General features: G+C 37.5%; 1 protein-coding gene across 1 annotated transcript; it reads right to left on the reverse strand.

The window, feature by feature from the left end:
• Nucleotides 1-13,301: 13,301 nt before the first annotated feature.
• On the reverse strand, nt 13,302-19,649 carry LOC132557168 (heat shock 70 kDa protein 12A-like). The gene is made up of 5 exons (XM_060221663.1): nt 19,619-19,649; nt 17,242-17,607; nt 16,747-16,968; nt 15,773-15,896; nt 13,302-14,897 (listed from the first exon to the last, which is right to left on the reverse strand). The coding sequence occupies exons 2-5, from the start codon at nt 17,572-17,574 to the stop codon at nt 13,831-13,833; spliced, it is 1,746 nt and encodes a 581-aa protein (XP_060077646.1). The 5' UTR covers nt 17,575-17,607; nt 19,619-19,649; the 3' UTR covers nt 13,302-13,830.
• Nucleotides 19,650-20,749: the final 1,100 nt, after the last annotated feature.

Here is a 20,749-nt window from a genome sequence, read left to right on the forward strand (position 1 = left end):
ACGTATATAACGTCTCTGTAAATATATAACCGTTTGAAACTATTGCAACGTAAATACAAGATAAATGAGCGAAATGTGAGGTACCCGACATGTAATCATTAACGTTAGTGTTTCACAGGGAGTGAGATCAGATATATCTACTAGACTCCTTTACGGACAGCTCTGAATTCGGGACATGATGTGATACACTTATTGGACACTAATACGATAACGAGGCTTGTTTACAATAACGGCACTTCAGGGAAAAGACGTACTATAAAAGAGTCTGTTCTAGTCTTGTTTGGTCTAGTCTGCTGGTACGATCTGATAACAAATTTTGGTCCGGTCTAGTCTCGTAGTTTAAATTTCTTTTTATTTGATATAATATCGTTCATTAAATATAACACAAAAAAAATAAAATTCTTTGGTAACATTCAATCTACCGTCCCACATTTGATATTATATCACAAATATCATAGTTATTCGTCTTACTATCGGTTATACATATTTTTACCCTTTAAAAGACGGCACTGACTTTTGAAAGTTTTCCCTTTCAAATATACTTATGGTACTGTTTCACAAATGTAATCATGTGTAATGTTGAATTCTGCTTTTGAACCATAACTGCCTGTTGTCTTGGCGATTTTTCCTGCTACATACACGTATAGAACAAATATATTTTGAAGGAATTTGCGAAACAATCTGCTTCGATCATTCGAAATCTTGTCAAAAAATTATGTTATTTTATAAATGTACCAGTTAAAATAATTTAATATGTATCACTAATATTAAGCAGACAAAGAATCCATGATAGTGAAACGTACATGAAATTAACAGGTCGCTAACTTCTCGACAGTACATTTCGTTATTGTCACGCAGCTGACGTATCATGGTTCGAATCCTGACGAGGCGTTCGGCATAGATATTCTTCTGACGAGGTGCTAGGCAAAAATATTCTTCTGACGGGGCGTTAGGCAAAGATATTCTGACGAGGCACTAGGCAAAGATATTCTTCTGACGAGGCACTAGGCAAAGATATTCTTCTAACGAGGTGCTAGGCAAAGATATTCTTCTGACGAGGCACTAGGCAAAGATATTCTTCTGACGAGGCACTAGGCAAAGATGTTCCGTTTGGTATTGAAAGTTCTTGTTAAGGATCGGAGAATTTCAAGAAAACAGATGTATTAGTGTTAATGCAGTGTTAAAACAGTCTATGTCAGTCAGCTGATGGAACATTCTTCTTTTGAGTCAGTTAGTAACCACTACAGAGTGCCAGAGACAATGCTGTTATTCTTGTCGGACGCTCGGCATAGACGTCCCCTTACGGAATCCACCACAGATGCATTATACAAAATATTGCAACTGACAATGTTTTGAAAAGATTTTATTGAACTTTGGACTTTAAGCAAGGCCTCTTGGTGTTGATAACTACAAACTTAAATGTACTGCCTAGATATTGCAGCAGTTGCCAAATAAAAGGTTGCCGACAACAAGGTGAGAAACAAAATAAGCGGAACAATTTATGTTTAAAATAGTTCAGACCCTGTGAGACAGAGGTCATCTGACCACGTGATCTTTATACTTGTGTATAATATCTAGGTGTTTTTATATATCTCTAATTTCATTATTTCATTCTCTGATTTCAACATGACATTTGAACTTAGTATTTGAATGAATAGCATTGCATTTAGCAGGATGGTTTTTAGTGTTTGATTTCAACCAATTTTGCTTAAATGATAGTACAATTTGTCCCACGCTAAGAGATGTAACGTTGGACTTCACCTCTGATCTCCTGATTAAGGTTTTTATCTGTTGAAATATTGTTTAATTTTGATGAGCATTGCTTAATACTCTTATTTAAAAATGTTAAACAATTTCAGGAATTCAAAATCTAACTCCAACCTTGAACCAGATCTCATCATTTTGATATCCCATAGTTACTGCCCTTCAATTCACTCTTTCACTACACCGATAAGCTTGAACGCCAACGGGGACCAAGAATGGACATCCGTAACCGTTGGCCATTTGATCGTTAATTCCTACAAATGTTGATTCATAATGTGTCAAACATTCAAGAAATAGAGAAGTTAACGTTGACCCTTGAAAACCTAAATTCTTCGAAGACGACAAAACAGAATGTTCACAAGTTCGCTAATTGCGGTATATAGGAAAAATTAATATGCAGATTTAGTTTCAAAATGTGTAAAACAAAATTGTAACACCCCATAGTAAACGTAACACTTACACCGGTGTAGAATCCATGCGCATAAAAGCAGCACCCTTACTCAAGTTTCAACTGCGAAACACACGAATAAGGCTACGCCGAAAAAATTATTTGTTTGTACTCTTTACTGTCAAACTATTGGATATGGTTCATAATGTGAATATGACATCACAGAAATGTAAAATAGAACTGATTACATCGTTGTCTCCATACAAACTATTGTAATGTTTATGATTGTACTGGTCTGGGAATTTGGGGGAAGGGCGATAACTCTGTGAGTCACTTGCTGAACTCTTCAGAGTGTGAAGAAAGAAAAAAGAAAAAGAGAAGAAAAATTAGAATACACGTGGAACAAATGATTTCTTTTTTTTATTTTATGTGAAGTCGACACAACATGGTGGAGAATCCAAACTGAGTCAGTATATTTCCCCATTTATGTGTTTATGTTAGACTATCTGATTTATTGAGGTAAATTTTCATATCGGACGGTGTTCGCCCCGTTGAATGTCACCAATTGTTTCGTCCCAGTATCACCAGATCACTGAGTATAGTGTGAACATACATCCGACTGCCAATTTTCTGACTTCTGTTCTTTATCGCTGTCTTAATGAACAGCAGGTGTATTTTACTAAGCGATTCCAGATTCGCTGGAGCCAACATAGGCTCAATTTCCCTCCGAGTTTATCCAGGATCTAGACAAAGGGACCAGGTTAGACTCGTACGTCAGTTGGATAGGAGCTACAAACTATACATAATCTGTGTAGGTATTAATGACATACCAGATGATATCGGCGACTATTCCATCTGTGGGCGAAACACATGCTTTAGTTCTATAACTAAAACCATTTCGGACATTGAAAGTGAAATTCTCCGCCAAAATCCAACGGCTCTCATCTTATTTGGCACAATCCCCCCAAAAAATTTACAATCTACAATTAGGAAATACCCAAGTAAATCTAACTTAACTCTATCTACTGTAACAACAAACCATCAACAGTCATTTGAGGATTTTGTATCAAGACTTAATGCATTTATAGGTGAATTTAATTGTGCCCATACAGGAGTTCATTTACCCCTCCACACACAGCTGCGCATTCATCGGTCACGTGGTAGAACGTCCCATTTTCCCTATTATAACATGTATGATGGTATTCATCCACGACACTGTCTACTAAGACTTTGGGAGGTGAAAGTGTTGGAGGTTTATCACAGATTGTTGAACATTTAAAGTGTTGAAAGCCCACAGGCCGACACTTTTGATTTTTAAGTGTGAATAAACTCACCTAATATACTGTGTTCCACATACATACACTGAACTGTTGGTTATTAATGTCGAAAGCCCACCGGCCGACATAGGTTGCAAGCCCACCACCCATCAGTGATTGTTCTTGAGTATGTGTTTGAATTGTTTACACAGAGCAATTAAATGTTGAAAGCCCACCGGCCGACAGAGCTCTATGTACAGGCTCTGCAGTTGTAATTATGTTTTAAGATTTAATTTCCTTACCTGTTTCAATTAAAAGAAAACTCTATCTTACAGACCAACAATATAATGCAACAAATGTAACGTTAACATGTTGTCATGAGCTGGATATCTCCAGAACCTATTATTGACCCGGATGTTGATAATGATACAGACACAAATGCTATAGACAAATGTGGTATTCTTGATGATGATTTTTTAGACCAACATCAACTTTCTATTGACCCCCATACCAATTCTGACATTACATCTGTATTTTGCAATCCTCAATCATTTTCAAGTGTCTTCACAAATGACAATTTCTCAGATGTTTCACTGCCAGACCTACATGGGTTACATTTCTCAGCAGACAATTTTAATGACACTTCCTGTCCTGACCCAAATGAACATACTTCTTTAAATTCTTTGAGTTTCAGTATGGCAAAGTCAATATCTTGTTCAAAATTCACTGGGTATCCCCATGAAAATGGAGAAAAGTTTCTAAATGAATTTGATTCCTTCGCTACATTGATAAATGTTGATTCCTCTCCAAGGAAGATAGCCGCGTTTCATCTTCATTTACAAGGCCCGGCCCTTACTTGGTTTAATAATCTGTCTTCAAAACAGAAAGCAACCTGGGATACAGTGTTGGAAGCATTTAAGAACAGATTCCTCACACTAGACTGGCAGAGTCCCCACATGCTCTCTGAAAGTGCCAATTTCCAAGCTTTGAGACTCCTTCCAGGACAACCAATAGAGGATTTCTATTGCCTTGTTCTTGAAAAGGGCAAGTTGATGAACAAGTCAGAAAATGAATTAATGGCTAAATTTATAACTGGCTTGCCAAAGGAGTTAGCAGTGTATGTTGGCGCTGGTTCTCCAACAACTTTAGACCAGGCATTATCCAAAGCAAAGATGGCGGAGAGTTGTGGAGCAAGGGCAGACAACCCAGTTTGTGCTGTTACATCACCAAAACCACATCTATCTGAAATAGAAGAACTTAAAATTCAAGTTAAATCCTTAACAGAAATGGTGTCAGCGTTAACCATGGAGAAGTGGACACATTCCCAGCCACGTCTACCTCATGCAGCTAGAACTCATAGTTCAAATCAGGATGATCAGAGGGAATGCTTTACCTGCCATGGCATTGGCCACCTACGTAGACAATGCAACTGGACTGGAGTTGGTAAGTCCGCCTCTGGCATTCAGTGTCAGATCTGCTTTCAGTTTGGGCACCCAGCGTTCCAGTGCCGCCAATTCCTGCCACCTCAGCAACGGCCCTTTTCTCACAGTGACCATCACCGGGGAAACTACAACAACCTGAGGAGAGATCGACCCAGCTCCTCAGGACCCCGAAAGTAAATACAGCCAATATGGGGTCAATCTCTAACGATGTAGAGCATCATGCTGTGTCTTCCACAACCAGACCACAATTTCTTTTCCTTCCTGTAACTATTAATAACATTAAAATTTCAGCGCTTTTGGACACGGGCAGTTCCTTAAATATTATCAGTGAGGATTTCTTTTCACATATACCTGAAACATTTAAATTTGCATTTGAAATCTCTGAAAATAGTGAAGTAACTCTTGCAAACAATCAGGCTATAACTCTCATTGGTACAGCAACTATTCGTGTGAATGTGTTGGGCAACACCCACATTATACCAGTTCACATCTTGGCATCAACATCTCATCCTTTGATTTTAGGAACTGGCTATTTACACGAAAAAGGTGTTATCCTAGACTTTTCTCAGCATTCCTATTCATTTGGACAAAATCCTGTCAGATGCCTACATAGAACCACTATACCTGAAAATTCAGAAATGGTAATTTGGGGAAAACTTCCTAACCACGTACTGTATGGATCCCAGGGAATTTGTACAGGTAGTACATATAGTTCCCACCAGCATCTTTTGATTGCGAAGACGTTAGTGACAGTTTCTCGTGAAAACTCTGTTCCAATCAAAATTATGAATGCTACCTCCAAACCGGTAACTGTTCTTGAGGGAAAGACTCTAGCTCACTTTACTTACACATCAATAGATGATGAGAGTTCTCGGTTATCGGATAATTTTGTTCAAAATATCCAGTTAAGCTCCACTCAGGACAACAAATCAGACAGTTACTTTTCCAACTTTGATATGCCTGATCATTTGTCTCCACAAGACCAGTCACAGCTCAAAGCTCTCTTATGGAAACATAAACAACTGTTTGTTACTGCTGATTCACCTGATTTAGGTTACACCGATGTTGTCACTCACAGGATAATCTTAAAGCCGGATGCCAAACCAAAACATCAACCACCATACAGACTTCCCCCTGACAAAAGAGAAGTTTTACGGCACCAGCTGGATGAACTCTTGCACCAAGGAATCATAGCACCAGTTAATGAAGCAGAGGAAATCATTATAACAAGCCCTGTGGTTCTTGTTTCAAAGCGAGGTAAAGGCAGTAAACCTACGAAACCAATCACTAAGGATTCAAGTCTTTCATAGTTTCGTTTTTGCGTTGATTTCAGATACCTGAACTCTCAAACACAAACATTTCAGTATGCCATACCGAACCTTCAGGAATTAACAGAATCACTCTCCAATCGAACCCCTCGCTTCTTCACTTCCATCGATCTGTCTTCAGGGTTTTTTCAAATGCCGATTGACCCAAAAAGAGCAAGACAGACAGCATTCAATACTTGTTACGGAACTTTCCCGTTTCAACGGTTGCCCATGGGATTGAGTTCAGCCCCAAGCACTTTTCAACTTCTCATGGACAAAGTTTTGCGTGGATTAACTTTTAAGTCATGTCTGTGCTACCTTGATGATATTCTTATCACTTCATCGTCATTTTCGCAGCATTTGACAGATTTAGAGGAAGTGTTTGACAGACTCTCTACTGCTGGACTGAAATTAGGACCCAAAAAGTGCGCGTTTGCACAAAAATCTTGCATTTTTTTAGGCCATAAAATCTCGGAAGCAGGAATCTCACCACCTCCGGATCGTATAGATGCTGTATGTAGCATCTGCCGTCCTGAAAATACCAAATCTCTTCGTCGAATTTTAGGTCTCTTTAACTGGTTTAGAAAATTTATTCCAAATTATAGTGTTGTGGCACAGCCATTGCTCCGACTTACACAGAAAGGAATTAAGTTTCAATGGACGAAACAGTGTCAGGATGCCTTGGATCACTTGAAATTCCTTCTCGAACACTCGGAAGTCTTAGCCTTTCCGAACTTCGATCAAACTTTCCATTTGAGCGTTGACACTTGTTCAAAAGGAATAGGATACATGTTATACCAAAAAGTATCAGATCCTTCATCAGAGGATATTCGTGTAGTACGATTCGGATCGAAGTCGCTCAATCGTTACCAGCAGTCATATGGACCTACTAAACTCGAATTACTGGGCATGGTTACTGCTGTTCTGGACTGTGCAGCATACCTGAGAGGCAGCAAATTTGTAGTTGAATGTGATCACCAGGCCCTAAGGCCGCTCTTCCAAAAACAGATGAACGCTGGATAGCGATCTTGCAGCAGTTTGATTTTGAAATCTGCTACAAACCCGCATCCCAAATACAAGTAGCAGATACACTCTCCAGAGATTGTCCCAAGGTGGAAGGCTTCCAAAGTCCGACAGAATATGATCCACATTTTCCATATGTGCCTGAACCTAAAGTTGACATTATCATACCGACGGACCATTTCTTAAGAGGCCTTCTTGCGAATAATTCCGAGGAAGATTCCAGTCCCGTTGAAGAAGTTAATAATGTTGACCTCTTTGTTCCAGATGTTCCTTTGCCTTACCAATTACCGGTGAAACCTCAGGGTTCCGAAGTGAATCTGGACAATGGTTATGACGGAGACACTGACGAGAAGGTTGAATTTTCCTGCCGGAAGAAAGCAGTCAAGCGACGTGGTGTACAAAACCTCTTGCGAAAACCTTGTATATCCAACAAGGAAACTCCGATTAAGGAATCAACTGATAATTTGGTTGACTACACAGACCATGTTTTGTCTGCTAATTTTTCACTTTTAGACACACAGGATAAGACCTCTATTGATTTACCTCAACAGAATTCAGGTATCGCTGATTGTGCGCCCACAGGCCCGATCCTGAACGATACTGCTTGCCACATGTCTGGTGTGGAGATCAGCGACTCATCTGTTGACAATGTACAGGACGCTGACCAAACTGTAGCGTACTTGGATGCTGATACCGTCCAGACAAGTGATGATTCAATGGTTGCCAGGATCAAAGACAATGAAATGTTTTCCAACGGTACACTTGATCTGAGCAATATTAAGACCCTACAGAGTCAGGATAACAACTTACGAAAAATGATTGAGTATCTTTCTAATGAACAATTACCTACCTCTCAGAAAGAATCTCGGAGGATTTTGTTAGAAAGCACTGACTACTTATTAGTAGATGGTTTGCTGTTCCATTCTAGAATCGCAAAATCTGCTAGGACTAAAAGCCATGCCCATTATCAGCTTGTCGTCCCATCCGTTATGATTAAGACTATTATTTCTCTGTATCTCGATTCGGCTATGGGAGGACATGGCGGGATACAGCACACCATTGATTCACTCAAGGACACATATTATTTCCCTCGCCTAGCAACTATTGTAGCAGATTATGTTAGATCCTGCCACCAGTGTCAAACAAAAAAAATTACAAAAAGTCATACAAAGACTGGCGTTGTAGCTTTTCCAACTCCTGCTTTTCCATTTGATGTATGGGAAGTAGATTTATATGGCCCTATACCTATTTCAGGGAAAGGTAATGCTTATATCTTTACTGCCATTGACTTATTCAGCAAATACTTGTATGCTGTACCAATTCCTACTAAAGATGCGATTATAGTTTCGGAAGCCATGTACTCATTGTTTACTACCTTTGGAGTAAGCAAAACAATCGTGTCGGACCAAGGTTCCGAATTTATCTCAAAGTGTACCAAAGAAGTTCATCGTCTTCTGGATATTAATCAGGAACTGACGCCTAGTTTTGCGCACCATTGCCTCGGGTCAGTTGAACGAAGTCATCGTACATTAGCCGAGCGTTTAACACCATTCACACAGAAGGGAAAGCAATGGGATGAAATTCTTCCATCTGTTGTGTTCTCTATGAACAATACTGTGAATTCCACACTTGGTTACAGCCCTTTTGAAATTGCGTTCGGACGTCGACCTCGATTTCCTCTCTCTGCCCATGTGCTTCCTACGGATTTCAGTGCCATTCCCAAAGACTGCCAGACATATGTCAAAATATTTGCTGATCGTCTAGAAAGTATTCGGGAGGAAGTAAAGAGTCACGCAATCTCCAAACCAGAAACCTTTCTTCGTTATGCGAACTCAAAAGTCAATTCTTTAATTGTTGATATCGGTGACTACGTATATTTACTGAAGGAACCTACTGGTCAAGGACAAAAGTTTCAACCTCGCTATGCTGGTCCTTACAGAGTTCACAAAGTTTGTTCAGCTCACCTTATTCAGTTACAGGATCTTTCGTCTGGAAAGCATCTTGCAAGACCTATCCATATCGATCGACTCAAACTCGCCTACATCCGGGTTCCTGAGCCGACCGGTTATCAGTTGTGACATCTGAAAGCCAGATCCCTGTTGGGGATCAACGCGATGAATACCTTGCAGACACTCAAATTGATTCTTTGACAGATTTCATGATGTCCTCAGAGACTGATGTTCCGGGGAAAGTTGCGTCTTCTTCTGACGATAGTGCTGCCCTATCAATAAATGTAGATGTACCGAAGGAGCCTATTTCCAATTCTGGGCAAGACCTTTCAACAAGTACCAATTATGACGAAACAGTGCACAGGAGACGACTTCTTCCTGCACCAAACCTTTGTAATGGACATGCACCTTCTACACACTCTAAGGCAAAGAAGCGGCTGCTACCAATGCCACCAAAACCGCATGCCATTTTACCATTGAGGGAGCAGTCACCCCAAACAAACACAGAAGATAAGGCAGATGTTTTACCTGTATTGCCACAGGCATTGAAACGTTCTAGTCGAATGCGGCAGAAACCACTTCGATATAGAGATAGTGACCATGTGGATCCAACAGACGTTTTGTCTAGTGGCTCTTGCCATGTTCATCGTGTTCTTGCACGTAGATCTACAAGTCCGGATGAAAAGTTTTTGGTACATTTCAAAGGCGAACCAGCACAGAATTCAAGATGGATGTCTCTGCATCAATTAGATGAGAAGACTCGAAGGAAAATACGTACCAACCCACCACCTAATGTTTCTTGAATGACCTAATGTTCGATTGATGACATTGTTTTTTGTACTAATTGTACGACATATATTAGATAGTGCTATATACGCAATATTTGACTGTGTTTGATGACGGCGATTTTGAAATACCTTGTTCACTTTGCTTCTCGTGTTAGTTTCAATGAATAAGATTCCAGTATTACTTGTGTTTGCACGAACTTGTTCGGAGTTAGAGTTTTAATGTTAGTTTTGTTCCACAAACTTGTTCGGACAGAAAATGATTCAGTAAATGTTTATAATTTCATTATGTAAAGAATTAGTAATAAGTACCTATGGTATGGCGTCAACAGCTGAATATATTCACTGTGTCATAAATTTAGTCCCCTCTCACAACATTGAGATTGTTACAATAGTACTTCTATATATGCTTTTATGCCAAGTAAATTGATTTGATTTGGATAGAATGTAATATGACAAGGATATGTGTCTTGCAGAGTTTTCTTCTCCCCAAATTTCAGACCAGTTTGCACCCTGTGCACATTTTGTAGTGGCGGGGATGTAATGTTTATGATTGTACTGGTCTGGGAATTTGGGGGAAGGGCGATAACTCTGTGAGTCACTTGCTGAACTCTTCAGAGTGTGAAGAAAGAAAAAAGAAAAAGAGAAGAAAAATTAGAATACACGTGGAACAAATGATTTCTTTTTTTTTTTATTTTATGTGAAGTCGACACAACACTATACGATTAACACAGTATTTCAATATTTTCATGAATGATTTGATCACTCGGACACAGTATTGTCTGCGACTGGTATGGCAGACAGTATTAAGATTAACAGCATACGATCGTACACTAATTTAGAAATCAGAATCAGAGATGATAAATCAGACGAAATCGCGCTCAACGACAATGTTTGTCTCATCGTACACTACACCAATACACTACAACCAATACAATGTTACACTCATCGTACACTACAACCAATACAATGTTACACTCATCGTACACTACAACCAATACAATGTTACACTCATCGTACACTACAACCAATACAATGTTACACTCATCGTACACTACAACCAATACAATGTTACACTCATCTTACACTACAACCAATACAATGTTACACTCATCGTACACTACAACCAATACAATGTTACACTCATCGTACAATACACCAATACAATGTTACACTCATCGTACACTACAACCAATACAATGTTACACTCATCGTACACTACAACCAATACAATGTTACACTCATCGTACACTACAACCAATACAATTATACTGTTATAATATACAGTATTACACACGTTAAACAGTCTTAGATGATGGTAGACGCATCATAAGATATAACAATGATATAATAAAGTACTACTTAGTTAAATCATAATACAATAAATCATATATTATTCTTCCACACAGCAAGTTTTGACAAATTTGTAATACCAAATCTCCAGTGTCACGAACGTAATTCATATCTTAGTGTTTTTAAATAATTGTTCTAGCACGCGTATAACCAAAGCAAAGTTTGATAATATCTTAATCTAACATATTGGTAGTAATCATTTCGTTTTATCGACGAATTGATTAAGAATGCATTCGAACATAAATACAAATAGTGGTACTCGTTTAACACACCTTTTGAACAAAAGGTGCACATTCTTCACGTTCTGTCCAGGCCTATTGCGCGATATAGGTAACTAGTTCCTAAACAGATATTCTATCTGTTTGAATGAGTCTAGTCAAATATTCAAACTGATTCTCAAAAATTGCATTCCTCTGACCTTGTGAATTTTCAGTATCAGGTCACCTCTGTATAAATTGGTCAGACAAAATAGTTTTAAATTGGGTCTGAATGTGGTTGTTATTTAATTTAAGGTTATTTAATCATGTGCTGTTTAGTATGCTCCTAGTACTTGAAATCCATTTAAAGTCAGTGAATTCATGCTTTAGTAAATACAACATAAACCTGTTCTTTCAACTAGTTTGTACCAAAGCACATGATTTATGGAGATTTATTTTCAATATTGAATCGATGCCTACCAATTTTACCACATTCATTTATATCTACTGCGGAACTACACGTTAAAATGTTTTTTTTAAAATTTGTTTTGTTTTGTTTTGCAAAACTTTAAACGCTGTTACTCCATCGTACTTGTCTTTTCAAATCCTCAGAATATCAAAACGTCAAACAATTCACGTTGCAAGTATATTGTTAAGAAAATATTTCTAACTTTCTTTTATACATCCCCCTCTCACAAAACAAACCCCAAACAAACAGACTACATGTATATATATCTTGTATGTCCAGCTGTTCAGACATTAAAATGCAAGATATGGTTAGTGTTTTAAAATACATGCTGTATTTTGGTGAGGATGAAGAAAGGAAAAGATGACGAGCCACTTTTGTCTCTGTGTCCCGAGTCAAAATGTAGCTTATATCTAAAGACACTGTCCATAATATCCTATTTATCCTGTAGCACTGATTGTGTTTCTTTCTTGGTTTCAATGTTAAATATGCCAGTAATTAAATCTTAATTTAATATGACAAAACATTATGTGTATCGTGTATAAAATTTTTTTATCAATAGAACTAGTTTGTACATAGCGTATAAATTTATTCATCATCCAGACTTTGGCTTTGACAATGACCAGTATTCACGTGTCCAATTGAGCTCGAGCCTTCCATTCAACCACCAAACGTGAAAAAATAGCCCAAAATGGACTTATCTATTGTTGGATCAAAATAAATCATTTCAAATTTATTCACAAATTGGACATCTTTTGACGATATGATCAGGTAATCCACAAAACTGGTATATCTACATGTCCTTTTTTCCAACATGTTGACCCACTATCTGTTGAATACAGGTTTATTTCCTTTACGGAAGTCGGAAGTTTACAACCATAATTGTTAGGTCTAGATAAGCACCAGCTTCATCACTGTAATGGACACTTGACACAGTCAATATTTTTTAAAATCGTTCAAATAATCCTAAAACACGTCATTATGACTACAATCAACAGTATTAGTGAGAACGGTGTCTGGTATATTATAATATGGACGGTGCCAAATTTTGGCATGTAAATCACATCAGGGGACCAGTTTCGGGCGGTATATAAACACAGTCTAAAAGGGCATTATTTTTACGGCTGTTTTAAAATGATTTAACACATTAAACGTATTCAGAGTCAGTATGGGTAGAATTAAAAATGAAAAATTAATTCAACTTACATTGAAAATAATGACAATTGCTACCTGTTCTTTTATTTTGATCGGTGTTCGTGAAATCTGAATTTACCTTAAATACATCGATATTGACAGTTTCAGTTTCAACAGAAACTGGAATATCATGAGACTCGATATCATTAGTTTCGACAAAAACAAAAAGAGTTTGGCTTTAATGTCACAGAATTCAGAAAGATTATTTTAATAAAAGAGTTCGCGACATCGTGGTTTTCATGATGTCCAAGATTAAGACCTCTTGTAATGCCTCCCAAAGTAAGGCGATAGATGTTGACGTTCTGACGACTGTGCGAGTAACGGTAGTAGAGAGAATCTCGTCGATATATAACTTGTCGACTTTAAGCGTATCATATAGTTCAGGAAACATTTCAATTTTTGAGCGACAGCTGTACATATCTGCTGCGACCGAGTCAGTAAAAAGGGCAGGCGGCGACCGCACGATGGTGACGCTGAGAGGATTGGGGTGGTGTTCGCAGTGGCAGGGATGGGATTTGCATTGGAATGAAGCTGACACAATCTGTTGAGGGAGAGTGGTATTCTGGATTACATGTGTTGGAAAGTACATTTTCTGCATTAGCCACAGTATTTCTCGATGAATACAGAGAAGTTCTGTTAAATCTAGCATTGGTACAGTATATCATCCGTCAGTTCAGCTGTACAATACATCAATGCAGAATCAGGATCAATGCAGTAGATCAAACTGAGTCTGGTATTTATTACCAGTCTTTATGTCCTTCGCCTTCACATACAGTTCTGTCTCACCGAATACAAGCGTCTCCTCGACCTCGGCTGGGCCTGGACCAGACTGATCCAGCGGAACCGTCAGGATACCTAACAGTCGACAGCCTGGTTCGTCCACGTACGTAGGACTCTTTTGGTCAGAGATGTAAACTGCACACTGTAGACATTCCTCGTCTGCCTTCAGTGCTCGGAAAACCTGGGATTCGGAATGTCCTGGAGTTAATTGTTGGCCTTTTTCGACATATACTAAGAAGACATCTTTGCATCGTGCAACTCCTTCAACAACGACCCGCTTATCTCTGCGATAGTAGTCGTTGTAAGCAGGCCAGCTCTGGACACCGTACGTGTAACGAGCGACTCTGCAACCGATTGTACGTGGTTTGTGACCAAAAAGTACAGCTCCTTTTAATACGGCCAGACCGGGATCATGTGGTATAATTATCCTTTTCAATGTAAAACGTTTTTTAATGGAGTCCTGTACAAGTTTACATTCCGAAAATCCACCCACCATCACAATTGTGTCAACATGTTGAAATTTGCTATCGTAGAATATCTTCTCCATGTGTTCTAAAATTCCGGCAATGGTAGGTTGGAAAAGATTTCGAAATAATTCGCTAGAAATTTGTAGTTTGTGATGAGAAAATGCCAACTGTTCACCATATGGGCTTTGTTTGATGGCTGCGTCCATTGTTTTCAATTTCATGTCCGATTTCACCATACTTGTTAGTGTAACAGGAAGCGAAAAAGACTCTTTCTCCCTCGTTGTTGAGGAAGCAAAACTACGCTTTTTGGTTTCGAATTCACGAAAAATATCAATGTAGTCCTCCATACTTTGTTCTCGAAGTTTTTTCAGTTTTCCTTTCCCAATGATTTCACAAAGAAATTTTTCAAACGCGTCGTCTACGGATTTACCTCCATATGCACCTCCTGTTGCCTGATGCAGCTCCTTCAGTTCACTGTGCCCTCCTAGGCGGCTCCGTTGATGTACCGTGATGTCGGCAGTGCCACCTACATGTTGAAAAAGAAACATCAGTAACATAATATAACAATGGTGAAGTTTACCTACATATATACATCAGGTAATTTATATAGGCAATGATCAAGAAAAGACATCTACTATTGTATAGTCTTACTGAAAGTCATATCAGGTACAGTGTTCCTCGACAGAAAGCGTAAAGGTTTATATACAGAAAGTAAAAAGTGCTTGTTCACAAACAGCGTAAAGGTTTGGATAAAGAAAGAATAGCAAGCTCGTTTACAAACAGCGGGAAGGTTTGGATAAAGAAAGAATTGCGAGCTTTTTCACAAAGAGCGTCAAGGTCTTAATAAAGAAAAGGATAGCGAGCTTGTTCGCAAACAGCGTATAGGTTAAGGCAAAGAAAGTATAGGGTGTTCGTTACCAAACAGCGTTAAATTTCATATATAGGATGTAGAGTGCTTGTTTACAAATAGCATAAATTTTTCGACAAGAAAGTATATTGTGGTTGCTCAAAAAAGATTTACAGGTTTAGACAAAGAGAATATAGAGTGTTTTTTTTTAAATAAGGTAAACGTTTAGACAAAGAAATTATAACGTGCTCGTTCGCAAACAACCTAAAGGTTTAGATGCTTATTCACAAATAGTGTAGGGGACTATACAAAGAGAGAATAGAGTGCTTGTCCACAAATATTGCAAGTTTTATACAAAGAGAATAGAATGTACTTGCTGGTTTAGGAATTTGGTCAGAAAAAAAAATGACATCATTTCAACCGAAGACATATTTCAGAGGCAACTAAAGTTTACTATGTAGCATGTTGTAAAACATATGCCATTGAAAGTGACAAAATGTACTGACATTCCTGGTTTTTCATTGGATGTTGTGAGTAGATTTAAACCACCCTACCTCCTACATCTACCACCATGTATGTGGCTTCTCCTCCTCCCTTGCCAAGTGGAATGTTCTGACAGTGAATAGATGCAGCCTCAGGTTCCAGGGCAATCATCAGCTGGTCACCGCTTATTCCACCCTGTATACAATTTTTTTTCAAATGAGTGTCGTGTTGGAGATGGACTCCGAGCATATCCAATACTATTATATACAATGTAGTTCATATATAAATTCAACGTTTGCTTCAACACTGTTCTTAGGGACTAGGATTGCACAAAGGACACACAAATGAATAACACATTTAAATATAAATTTAGAATAATGAATTAAATTGCATCATACAGCTGTTTCATTATTCCAGGAATAGGCCTAAAGTGATAAATTTTGAAACCTATGAGACGAAAAATGAAACTCACTAGCACCATACTTAAATAGATTTAGTAATTCTCACACATCTGATAGTTGGAGAAGAACATCCATTACACGTGTATTCAGCTAAAGATGTAGAACACTATGTCAAAGTTACAATTGACTTACTAACTGTTATGCTATATTTTGGTCGATTTCTTCTGGGGTTTCAATCATCAGGTACATCATTAGATCAAAGTGTATGTTGTTTACAAAAAGTATCCACCACCGATCTTTCTAAACACCGCGTAAATTTTTTTTAAAAATCTCAGAATTTGATATCACGGGCACAAAATAATGAAACATAAATTCAATGAAGATGAAATTAAAAGATGTCAAGTTCACTAGAGACGAAATGCCTCTTCTGTCTTTTGAAAATATATCACAAATATTTCTTAGCAGTGACTTCAGTAATCGAGCTATATAAATTTTACATATCTACATATATATATCAAAGTATCATATACATTCGTGAGTAAATTGAAAAAAAAAAAACAATAATCGGGTCATTTGTGATACGAACGACCATGTTTTCCAAACGAACCGTCTTGGCTTATTCATAATACAAAATAGCTTAATACCTTTCTGGCCGCTTCCCGCATGAACTGTTTGGCTTTGTCGTCCCAGATAGCTGGCACAGTAAGTACATATTGAATGTCCTCTTCCTTCAGTTCGCCACCGATATGGTTGTTTATTGTATCAAATAAATGTTGTTTGAGGAATTTGATGGAATGAGAAAATACATCAATGGCAGGGAGACTTTTCCCGGTGGTATCCTTAACTAAAGTATCCTTTCGCAGGTTCTAGAAATGAATTGCGAGTGATAGTTAATACATCTCCAGTGCACTTGATAAGAAGATTGATTTTTTTAGTAAATATAAATATATATATAAACATTGTCATCAACTGCTCTCTACTAATGTTTAAGTATTAGATGTGAAAAGAAAATATTATCATAGATGTGATGATCCAGTACTGCTTAAATAATGCGTGCTAACAAACTTACTACAATAAACTCACTGAATTTGCGAAGTAATAAAACTACTGGTTCTTTAATAACAGACGTAAAAATTTACCGGGTTGTCGTGAAGAATCATCTTAAATCTGTGAAAATAATAATAGTCTTCGTGCTCCTCCTCTTCCACAAGCTGTGAGTAGTCATTCTCTGCATCGTATCCAAACGATTGGAAAGATTTATCTGGTTTCAATAACAGAGCTGTCGGTGCCTTACTGGACAAGAGGGACCTCGCCCCAGCGTTCCATATATTGGCCTGAATGGGAACGTCTTCACCTTCCTCAAGTTTTTTGTCCAAATCTGCCTTCGACGCAAAGGCGTACCCAGAATACGTAGTCCCAAAGTCTATGGCAGCCACAAAGAGAATCTTTGATGCCCCACCAGTCGCCATCATAAGCAGTGTTGTATCTTATAAAGAAGTGATTTCCTGAAGAAAAAAATGGAAAACTCCATGTTGATTTGCATATTACACCACCTATCTGTGAAATCGTATCTGAAAAAATGGTATCACTGAGCATACCTGTACCAACTGGAAGTCTTGGAAACACAATTATTGACTCCTAGTTTCATAGGGTGCACAGGGTATTGTCCCTCAACACCACTTTGTTTAAATCTCAGAAGTAATAATAAAATTATTGCTTTCAGCAATAAAAATTTGTTTAAGAGACTTTATTTTCAGTATAGTTAAGGGTTAACTATTGTCATTTCACTTAAATACCATGTTGTAGGCACAGTTACAGATAATTTTTTCTTGTCTTTTACACAGAAGACAACCTTTGTTTCCTGATAAATCACATTCATTGCTGAGCGTCAAGCTTTAACACTATCTGAATTGAACCAATATACTAAGTAAAATTGGTCCTCGTATTGACAAAAACTTCAACTTGAAGGCCCCAAATATTTGTTAATTGCAAAGGAAATTTTGTTATTATTATTATTTTTTTTTTACAAAATGTATTTCTTACCGGAATAATATTCAATGCCATATACTTGTACAACACCTATGTAGTTTTCTGCAGTTAATATAACTTTAACTGTTGATGAAAATTGTTTTCATTGGTTTGACACTAACCGGAAAGTGGATTGCAAAATTCAGAAATAAAACAAACTACTTAGTCTCTTTTATAATAAATAGATGTTTCTTTTATCGTGATACAATATACTGGTTTTGAGAGATGTAGGCCTAGATGTGTGAAATAACTCGGGGAAATAAGCATTCTTATCGAGTGCTCTGACTAGGAATCAAACTCGAGTTTCCGGCATGATCAGCACGCTCTGTCAGCTGACAGCAGCCGTATTAGCCACGCCAATCCTTGTTCTTCCACAATGATAAAATGTACAATACTGTTTATAGGAAACGATGCAATTTTTCCTAAATGCATCTGACTAATTTTATCATTCACAAAAATATTGAAAACTATGTTGACTGAAGTGGAGAAAAATACTGATTTCAGTAGCATATGGTAGTTAGTGTATTTCAGCACTGCCAACTTTAATGATGTACGTTTGTACCATATTTGACATTTTCAGACATCTATTTTCCAACAAACACCGTGGGTTTACTCAAATACACATTTGCCCGTGAGGATACACGTGAGTTGTGTAAACATTTACACCTGTGTGTATATAGTGTATACGTGTCGAATGATTTTGTACCGGAAGTAGATACAATCAGTAGTATTGCCTATATAATACCCCTTAACAAATTATACTCGGTGTTCAAAGAATAAATTGTTTTATAGACATAACGGAACTCAATGTATTTACACTGCAGCAATTTTTGACATTGTATGGAGTTACCTCTAAGCACGGACTTATATACACGTGTATATAAGTCCGTGCTCTAAGTCACTATGTCAAACCATACGTTGAATCAGGTTTGTTCCGGATCACAGCCCAGCTATATAGATATATCATAAACAATAAACATAAACAATGCATTTAAGGCAATCACGTGTGTGGTATGTACAGGCGGTTATGTGTGGTAGACAATTTCGTGTCTCGATACCTTATCATAGTATACGGATCTGAACAATACGGAGCAAATAATATTGTATATTTAACATCATAGTCAAACATGGCTGCCGCTCATGGGAAAACTGTGTCATTCAGGAGCGACCGAACTAGGTTATGTATAGCATGAACCATGCCAGCTTAAGTCATGGTTACTGCCAAATATTTCCACGGAGAAACTTCGATTTGACAAACATCACAATTTTAACGGACCTATATATATAAATATAGCACATAACCAACTCCACTGCAAAGTGCGTCGGCCAGTCGGGGAATTTCCCAGCCTGATCGAATGTGAAGTTAGCCCTACACGAAAAGACATGCGTGTTTTACAAACTTAGAGGTGACAAATAGTGCGCATTCTTGAACATCTCTAGATCTACGGTACAGATGAAGAAAATAAACCTGATTTATACAGACTTTACCTTTCATATCATGACGACGCCCGACACTAAAACGAAAGTTGAAATTGCGCATGCGTATACTGTCCACAAAATGGAAGATCCGAACACGAAACGCAATTATAATATAATATAATAGACTTTATTTCAGGTCGATAACACTTTGAGTCAAAGACTCTTCTTACAAGCGGTCGACAGTAAAATGTATAGTATTTACAACATTAAATTACATTGTATTATTAAAAGGTTATAACATCACATATAGAGTAAATGTATCATAAAGCTCATGATGCATATATATTGGAATTAAAACACATATTCAAGTGTCCAATATACATATATGTCAATGTGACAAATAATAAAATTTAACCGACTATACGCTAATATAGCATATATTAAAATTGATTGGTTGTAGCTAAAAAGATGGACATTTAATTCTAAACTAAAAGTTACTGGACAGTCATATTACTAAAACCTTACAAGGCCACTGGAAAGTAGTTAGAATCATAACTAAGATAGATTTAAAAAGTGTTTTTTGCATTCCACCTTGAAAGTTTTTAATGTCCCACTTCCAGTCACAGTAACTGGTAAACTGTTCCAGAGTAAAGGACCATTGTATATAAATGAACTTTTAATTTTTTCAGTTTTGTGTTGACGTAATACATATTTACCTGAAGTTGCTGACCTAGTTTTCTTGTTATGGACATTGGAGACCAGGGTATTACAATTTAGATAGTTTGGACATAGTTTGTTGATAACTTTATACATCAGTATACACTCATTATACTTCACCCTGTTGCTGAAAGGTAACCATTTAAGTTTTAAAAATAGTTCATCTCCAGAGACAATGTAGTCAGCATCTAAAATTATGCGGAGTATTCGTTTTTGCATTCTTTCAAGTTTTTTCAGGTATGTTTGAGAACAATGCCCCCAAACATTAGAACAATAATCAAAGTATGGTAAAATGAAACAGTTAAAAAACGTGATTCTTGAAGATACTGGTAAAAATTGTTTAATTCTACACAGTTGGAATATTTTGAAATTTACTTTTTTGATTACTTCTTGGGCGTGTTTATCCCAAGTAAGTGTATCATCTATGCACACGTCTAGTAATTTTTCGTTTTTCACATTTTCTAATTTTGAATCACCAGACTC

This window comes from Ylistrum balloti, unplaced genomic scaffold, assembly GCF_031769215.1.
Source record: "Ylistrum balloti isolate Yb309-2 unplaced genomic scaffold, AGI_CSIRO_Ybal_v1 Utg370636, whole genome shotgun sequence".
In the NCBI taxonomy this organism is placed as follows: domain Eukaryota; kingdom Metazoa; phylum Mollusca; class Bivalvia; order Pectinida; family Pectinidae; genus Ylistrum; species Ylistrum balloti.

Bases quoted from the DNA above. Each gene is read 5' to 3' on its own strand.
- LOC132557168 (XM_060221663.1), bottom strand. From the start codon at position 17,574: ATGATGGCGACTGGTGGGGCATCAAAGATTCTCTTTGTGGCTGCCATA. The intron at 15,897-16,746 runs GTATTAAGCTAT...AATTGTATACAG, and splicing joins TGCGGGAAGCGGCCAGAAAG to GGTGGAATAAGCGGTGACCA. The intron at 14,898-15,772 runs GTAGGGTGGTTT...TTCAACATGTAG, and splicing joins CATGGTGGTAGATGTAGGAG to GTGGCACTGCCGACATCACG.